Source organism: Sinocyclocheilus anshuiensis, unplaced genomic scaffold (genome assembly GCF_001515605.1).
Source record: "Sinocyclocheilus anshuiensis isolate Anshui unplaced genomic scaffold, SAMN03320099.WGS_v1.1 scaffold1364, whole genome shotgun sequence".
In the NCBI taxonomy this organism is placed as follows: Eukaryota; Metazoa; Chordata; class Actinopteri; order Cypriniformes; family Cyprinidae; genus Sinocyclocheilus; species Sinocyclocheilus anshuiensis.
In genome coordinates, this window is record NW_015544238.1 from 57,051 (window position 1) to 66,080 (window position 9,030).

Genomic DNA, 9,030 nt, shown 5'->3' on the forward strand with positions numbered 1-9,030 from the left:
ACTTCCCACTGTCACAGTCCATCACAGGCGTGATTAATGTCACTGAGATGTGGGGCTCAGTCCGTGATGCCACCCATATGCCACACACACACACTACTTGTGTCATATATATCTCTGTTTCACAGGCATTTTAACAGACACCTCATGGAAAAGTAGTTAGAATTGGTTAATACAGTTAATACAAAATTGATACACTACTGTTTTTGAAAGAAATCAATGCTTTTATTCAGCAAGGTTGCATTCAAGTGATCAAACGTGATGGTAAAGACATTTATAATGTTACAAAAGATTTCTATTTCAAGCCTGGGGTTACTTTTTTCATTTAACATAATTAGACTTTGCTGTATCGCATTAAGCCTGCAGTGTGCAAAGGGCCGCAGACTGAGCCACCGACTGCCACTGCATAGAAAGACAGCGCTCTCGTATTCTGAAATGTCATCATTACAAACCCTTCAGCTCATGCTATGAGTGGTTTATTGTTAAAGCAGTTCTGTGAGACTGTATTTATTGATTAAAATAAAAGCGGAGGGTGTTTTTACGTCCAGAATTGTCAGAACTAGGGTTGTTTCTGGCTTGCATGTTTTTTTCCCCCTTTTATTTCTCTCCACTCTGTGGCGAGAACATGTCAAACAGTGTGTTTAACGGAGACCGTTGTGAGACCGTGTGCTGTAGCCATCCGTTAGCGACTGATTTACACAGCTCTGCTGTCTATGTGTGTGTGTTTGTCACCTCGATAGCAGTTATTTCAATACGAAGTGAGCGAGAGCCGTCCAATCGTGCCTCTGCCTCTGACTCATAACTGCTGGAGTGGATATGGCAGCAATCAACATAATTAAAATAATAACACTAACAAGCTTTCTGAGTCGATCGTTTCCTGCGTGTAAAGATCCGTGCCTTTGCGAGAGCATGCGGGAATGCTGTCTCTCTCCCTCACCCCATCAGAAACATGATGCCTGGCTGTGTAACTGAGCTGATGGGGTAATGGAGAGAAGCTCATGATGCAATACGTGTGTGTTTAAGTGTGATACTGTTTTTTTTTCTCTTGCTCCCCCGCAAATGTGTCATTTTGTAATTCTGTCTTCCTATGCGAAGGTGATTATTTATGTTTGCGTGTGCTTGTGCATTTCATGCAGTGCAGACACAGGATTTGGGCCCAGACTGTTGATGAATCCTACTGTGTAACATGCTATATTTAATATAAAAATATTATATTTGTAATTTTTAATTTATTTAATTGTTTTATTATATTTTTTGTAGTGCAATACAATAATAGTAATAAGTATAAATGGAAAAAAATATATAAATTATATAAATTATATATATATATATATATACATACACATATATATATACATACATATATATACATACATAATTTACATACATATATATATACACATACATACATATATATATACATACATATATATATATATGCCAATTTGCCAGTTCAAGTTAACACTTTTTACAGTTTTGTTCTTATTATTTCCAGTTAGTAATTTTAGTGCTTAGTTGTAGTAGTTAACTTAAACTTTCAGTTTCTCTCTTTTCCACGTATTTTTTTTCTCTTTTTTTAAAAAATTAAAATATAAAGTTTATTAAAGTTTTCATATTTATATTTTATTTTAACTTTTTCAATAAAAAAAAAAAGAAAAAAGTTTTCACTAATCCTGAATGCCAGTTTTTTGTATAATTATCTAAATTTGACCCTAAAATCTTGATGTTTTGATTTTAAAAAATGTGTTAATGGACAAGTAATGTTTTTGACATAATATAATATAATTATATAGTATATAGTATAATTCTAATCTTTAAAGCTCCGATTTTACTTATTTTGTATGCTTTTTTCTTATTGCATTTAGAGGGCATCTGTCAGACTTAGCAGCGCCCTGACCAGTCAGACTGCTAAAGATCTTCACTGCAAATCAATTACTACAGATGAAGAAGATCATATTTCCCATTTAAGTTGAAGTCATCCGCTTTAAAAGTGCTCCTCCCTGAACCCCCCTCCCACAGCCTCTTCTGTGAAAGCTGTTTTTGCCTTCAGTGTAGTAACCTCAACTTCACGAATGAGATTTCACCAGGCTCAGATACAAATGAAGCATTAAGCCCTGGTAATAGTACTGGGGAGGGGTCAGGCTTTAATAATGTCCTATCAGGGGAATATCTCAACGATCTGAGACAGAGAGCAGGCCGCTTTCCAAAACACTGGCTCCCCACCCCGAGCTCAGCAAATGAACAAATATTTATGTATGAGCATATTTTTGAGATTCAAAGGCATTTCAGCCCACCTCATCAGAGTAACGAGTAAATAATGAACAGACTTAACAATGACAGCTGCAATTTATGTATGTGAACATTACACGCTTTTTAATTTAATGATTTAAGGATAAATATTACGAGGCACTTGTTTTGACTTGAAGGTGATGTCATTCTTTTATTAATTATTTGAAAAAAAAAAAAAAAGTTTTCCTGTCCCAGCTTAATATGCAGAAACGTACATGCAGTACACTGCCATGTGTAAGTTTGGGGTTGGTAAGATGTTTTAGTAATTTTTAAAAAGTCAGTTATTCTTAAATAGGCTGCATTTATTTGATCAAAAATAAAGTAAACACACACACACACACACACACACACAGGAATATTGCGAAATATTATTACAATTTAAAATAACTGTTTCTATGTTAATGTATTTTAAGATGCTACTTATTCCATTGATGCAAATCTGAATTTTCAGCAGCCGTTACTCCAGTCTTCAGTGCTCAAGAAACATTTCTGATTATTATTAATGTTGAATACAGTTGTGCGGCTTAATATTTTTGTGGAAAACATATATTTTTTCAGTATTGAAAAAGTAAAAATAAATAAATAAATAAATAAATAAAAAACGCATTTATTTGAAATAGAAATATTTGTAACATTATAAATGTATTTACTGTCACATTTGATCAATTTTATGCATCTTTGCTGAATAAAGGAATTTATAAAAATTACTGGCCCCAAGCTTTTGAATGGTAGTGTATGTAAGCCATTTGTAAGTTGATTTAATTTCTACAAAAAAAAAAAAAAAAAAAAAAAAACAGAAATAAACCAACAGCGCAACATTGACTCAACCAATAGCGTGCATTTGGGGCAGGATCTGTTTGGCAACCAATGGCAGATGTGTTCGAGACTCTTTCAAACCTGTTTGAAAGAGTCATTTTTGGTGATGCTTGTGGTGCAACATCACCTTTAAATACATAAATATTTATTTATAATTAGATTATTCTTTTAAAATTATATTGTATTATTTAATTATTATAATTATATTATGTTTAAATCATTTAATTTAATGAATATAAATGAAAGTATTCCTTTGTTAAATTGTAATGTGGTAAAATAAAGTGTCAGATTAAGTGCTTGACATCGGTTTCTGCTTGAGGAAATGGATGCATGCATTGCCACCCTATTAAAAATAGACCACCTGCATTTTAATCTTCCGTCCTTTACTTCAGGCCTTCATCTCTCTCTGAGGCCCATGTGTCCACTGATCCAGGCATGGAAAGATGATCACCGTTTGCGTCAGTGGACCAGGGCTGACGGTTTGATTGATAGGTGGACGTGCAGGGTTGGCGTGGAGGTGCGGGCCTCCTCCTTTTCGGGCTGCGCACAGCTCCTCAGTCTCTGTCAGTCCGTCGTTTGCCACGCATTCTAATCGATGCTCAAGTGCGAGAGTCAGGATGGAGGCTTCTATCGGCTACCCAGTAGCGATTGGTAGCCGCAAAAGCAGACGGTGCCTTCTGGGGTCCCCCGCTCTGTGCCAGATTCCAATTGTTGAGGTGGTAGAGCAGAGAGGGGCAGACAATAGAGTTCATGGCATGAGAAAACAAGCCAAATATCTCTCTTCTAACACCTCTCAGTTATTTCCTGTTATCTCTCTTTGCAACAGCTCTAATTTCCTGTTTGTGTTTCCTGTAGTCTTTATCGTTTTACATATTTTATTTGGAATTACTATACACTCTTCGTATTCCCATGTAGATTCCAATGTTGTGATTCACATGCAGAACTTATAAAATTAGATACTGCGGTGACTTTTCAATGTTATGAATTTATATGCAATGTGATATTATTTGTGAAGGTTCATGTGAAACTGCCATTTCATCTTTCTGCAAGCTCATATTTTGAATGATTATTAGGGTTACAGTACATTAATCTCTCTGTCTCTGTCTCTTTCTCTCCGTCTCTCTCGTAGTGGTGTGGGTTTGGCAAGAGCCCATTATGAGAAACAGCCTCCCTCGAACCTGCGCAAGTCAAACTTCTTCCACTTCGTTCTGGCCCTGTATGACCGGCAGGGACAGCCCGTCGAGATTGAGAGAACCTCCTATGTGGAATTTGTGGAAAAAGACAAAGTAAGCACTCTGTCACTAATAGATGCTGCTACACAACGCAACAGGATTTGTAATATGCTGGGGTGTTGCATATTGAACTAGGAGAACATGCTAAGAATGTACTGTGCAATGGTATAATAACTTTTTAGATGTATTTTTGGTAAATAAAAAAGTTTACCAGACCCTCTGCAACAATGTTTAATGTTTATATATATATAAACATTTATATCTCTTATATTAGCAATATATTTTAGCAATATATCTGAATGTAGTTTTTTAGGTTAAAAAAAATGTAAGTAAAAAAATAAAGTTAATACCTCTTTTTGATCATACACACATACATTATTTGAAAAACTACATCAAATATTTCCTAAAAAATCCCCCAAACCCTCTGAACCCCTCTGAGTTTTTAATATATGTGTGTGTGCGTTTTTCTTTACTTTCTTTTTCTTTTTTTTATTTAATCAATAAATAAAAAAATGTATTTGGTGAGAAATATTGGTAAGATATTCTATATTTTAAATCTATTCTATACTACATTATATCTTCTCTTTCTTTATGCAGTTGCATTGGGTATCAAACTCACATTATCACACAGCATTGTGATTCTCAGTACCAAATAATACGTCTAGGGGGCACCGATGAGACCACTTTTTGTCATAAGAATTGCATGAACAATATTAAATGTAATGTTCTTTTTTTAATTAGAATTTATTATAAAATATCCAGCTTTTCTAACAGAGGATTGTTGATTGGCTTTTTTTTTTTTTTGGATTTTTGCTCCATGTTATTTTATTTTTTGCTAATCGTTTGAGTGTGATTCTCAGGATCAGCATCATGGGAATAAATCTCACTCTTTCCCAAAGCATCTACTATTCTACTCTAAATATCTGCCTTTTCAAGGTCCCGCAAACTCCATTCTGGAGTGTAGTCGTGTGTTTGTACCTGATAGCCCTGCGGTGTGTTTCGGAGGGTAGTCCTGCTCACCCTGTGTTGTGTGTGTCGGGGGGTTGTTCTCAGTAAAAGGTTATAGAGAACAGCTCCGCCCACGAGTCATACGGGACGGGGTCCAGCTGGCACGGTCAGTGCTCTGTCCTCGCTGTCCGCTCACCTCCGCCATAACCCCCGCCCAGCACCACCCCCCTACACTCCTCCACTCCACCCTGGGTCGCTGCCAAGACACTACCATTAAACTTGGCAGTGAGGAGATAGAGAAAGACTGACATCAAGTGTGGGTGTGTCGTGTTCCTGCGTCTCATTGGATTGATGTCACATTAGGGTAAAATAACTCACCTGAAGCCTGGATGTGATGTTTAAATGTAAACCTCACACTTAGTCCAAAGAGTGAAACCAAACTGTGCTTACATTTGGATGCACTGCAGTTATTTTGCTGGAATTATTAGAAAGTGAATTTAAACTGAATAAAAAGTGAAAATGTGAACTTTCACATTTTTAAATATTAAAATTTTTATTGGTTTCATAAAAGCACTCCTTTGGTAACTATATAGATATTTACATCACTGTTCGAAAGTTAGGGGTCAGTAAGATTTTTATTTTTTTTTGGAAGGGAATTAATACTTTTTTTCAGCAAGGATGCATTAAATTGATCAAAAGTGACAGTAAAGACTGTCAGTTGAAGGATTTCTAATCCAAATAAATTACGTTTTTTTGAACTTTCTGTGTATCAAAGAATCCTAAAAAATGTAACATGGTTTCCACAAATAAATTTAGCAGCACATTTTAACATTGATAATAATAAGAATTGTTTCATGAGCAGCAAATCAGTGTATTAGAATGACTTCTGAAGGATTATGTGACACTGAAGACTAGAGTAATGATGCTGAAAATTCAGCTTTGATCACAGAAATAAATTGCATTTTAAAATATTTTATGAAAGAAAACAGCTGTTTTAAATTGTAATAAAAATTAACAATATTGCTGTATTACTGTACAATTTTATTGTATTTTAGATCAAATAAATGCAGACTTGGTGGGCATTAGAGACTTCTTTTAAAAACATTAAAAATGATTACCGACCCCAAACTGATGACCGGTGTAAAGATGTATAGAACAAGTATATAGAAAAATGGGTAATCAAACCCAAATAAATAAAACATATAGTTGTGAATGTCTTTAGTTGTAGTTTTTGCTAATTATTGTCATTGTAGCCAGGCCATTGGTTCCATAATTAGCAGAGTCATTACCAGCAGTAAGTCACAATTCAGATCTGAAGGTCAACATGCTGAGATTACCTGTCTTGATGGTCAATGTTTTAATAGATGACAATTTCTTTTCATACAATTTTCATCAATTGTTCTACTTGCTTGTGCATTCTTTTAGGAATACAATGGCGAGAAGACCAACAATGGCATCCACTACAGGTTACAGCTTCTCTACAGCAACGGTGAGACCCATACTGCCCCTGCAAACCCTTTCCATATCCCATCAATAACAAAGACATATTGCAAGGCAGAGCGGGGCCAACTGTTAACGATATGTAACCACAATCATGCAACTTGTCTCATCACATCTGGGAGAGTATTTGAGAGCTCCATCTGTTTACCCTGAGAGGAGTTCATGCTGTTGAACACATTTGCCACCCTTTCACAGTTTACGCTCATGTCTAATATCATTCCACGCTACTCACCCACACAGACACGTTAAACAAGGCCTCATTTGGGCTCTTAGTTCTTAGTAAAGTACACACAGACTGGCTACATTAAGAGTAGGTGCTATGTTACACTTGTCATTATTAATGATTTAAATTGTTTATATATAAATTGTTTAGAAATTGTTAAATTGTTTATATATAAATATATATGTATACACACACACACACACACACACACACACACACACACACACACACAACCATTTAAAAGTTTGCGTATGAATTATTTTTTAAATAAATTATTAAATTAAATTAATAGCAATGATCCAATAAATTGATCAAGTGTGACTGAAGACATTTAGACATTTTACAATGTTAGACATTTTACATATTACAGTATTTTTTTAATATTGATAATGAGCAGCAAATCAGCATATTAGAATTATTTCTGAAGGATAATGCGACACTGAAGCCTGGAGTAATGATGCTGAATATTCAGCTTTGCCATCACAGTAAGTTACACATTAAAATATATTAAAATAGAAAATATAAAACATTTAAAATTGTAAAAATTTTTCACAATATTACGAATCAAATAAATACAGCCTTACTTATATTATATACAGTACATTTAGCATAAAAAATGCTCCATAATAAAATGTATGTTTTTAAGCGCAAGTTATTAGCCTATAAAGCTGTCATGATAACACTTTCATTAATAACGATATTAAACATTGTTAAATTATTCAATGGTGAACAGATCTTTAAAAAAATTCAAATTGTATGGTCATTTACTTGCCCTCATTCTGATCCACAACCAGTATGACTTTTTCTTCTGTTGACTACTAAAGAAGAAATGCTGGTTGCTTTTTGTTCCATTACAAATAATGACCTTTCCTTACCTAAAGCCTGCGTTTGGTCCAGGCTCGGTTGCAGAATCACGTCTGTGCTTCTGAAATTATTATGTTTTTCTATATAGTGTAGTAGTTAGCTATCTCTGTGTTGTACGTGGCCGCTTGTCAAGCATGAAAAACACAAGTTTTATTTAAATTCTGAATATATTATCGTATACAGCATGCAAAGAGTGCTCCCTTTAAATTTATTAAAAAACAAATGAACGTGACTACACGATGAAACTTTTTTAATGTCTTTGTTAGAAAGAAGTTACAAGCATGATAGAACTCAGCACTGGACAAAAAACGGTGACTGGAGCGGTGAGTGCATGGATTCCAACCTAAACACCTCTGATTGGCCACTGCGTTTTAGAAATCAACAAACATGTCTGTGATTGGCTACATTGCTCACCTCTGAGAAAATGCATTGTAAAATCATTTGACGCTTTCCAAAGCAGAAGGGCAGATACACTGGATTGTCTGCCAAATCTATTTCGTTATGCTATTATTACGAAGAAAACAGATCCTAGACCAGGGGTTATTTTCTAGACCTCTGGCGCCGGGCCTGTTTAATGTCTTCTGAATTCATAACTTTGTGTGAGGCAGGACGCCATTAATGAGAGATGTAGCGATATCCAATTCACAAACAAATCATTCTTTTGTGTGGGATTCTTTCAATGAATCAGTTCATCCTGTTCACAAAACCAGACTGATTTGTTCATGAATTTGACTGATGCATTCAATTAGGGTTTGGAACGACATGAGGGTGAATAAATGAAGTGAGCTATTCCTTTAACATACATTTAAATAGTTACAAATGCCACCTTGAAAATTAAAAATTAAAATGTAAGTTTTCATAAAGTGTGGCTCAACATGTATGGTATATGAAGAGTTGGAACCAAAGTCTCAGTACAATACTGTTCTCTTCTCCTGCTCTAATGATTACAGCTAGTGGTGAATGATTTGTCTGTAGATGTGGATTCTCTGTCATCCACCAGACAGCAGGGCAGGAGAAAAGTGAACTCTCACACTTTAAGAAGGGAAAATCATAAATAATAGAAAAACTCAGAAGCTGAGCCAAGTTTGTTTTTGCTAAGAAGCGTTAACGGAATAGCCCAGTCAGCATGACAAGCATAACAGAATGCGCATAAACGTTCTG

General features: G+C 35.1%; 1 protein-coding gene across 1 annotated transcript in view; it reads left to right on the forward strand.

The window, feature by feature from the left end:
- LOC107697613 (transcription factor COE3) overlaps positions 1–9,030 on the forward strand; it is a 109,363-nt gene that overhangs the window by 9,291 nt on the left and 91,042 nt on the right. Inside the window, exons 2-3 of the mRNA XM_016498408.1 lie at positions 4,232–4,388; positions 6,708–6,771. Of these exons, the coding sequence (XP_016353894.1) occupies positions 4,232–4,388; positions 6,708–6,771 (221 nt within the window). The remainder of the gene's footprint in view (positions 1–4,231; positions 4,389–6,707; positions 6,772–9,030) is intronic.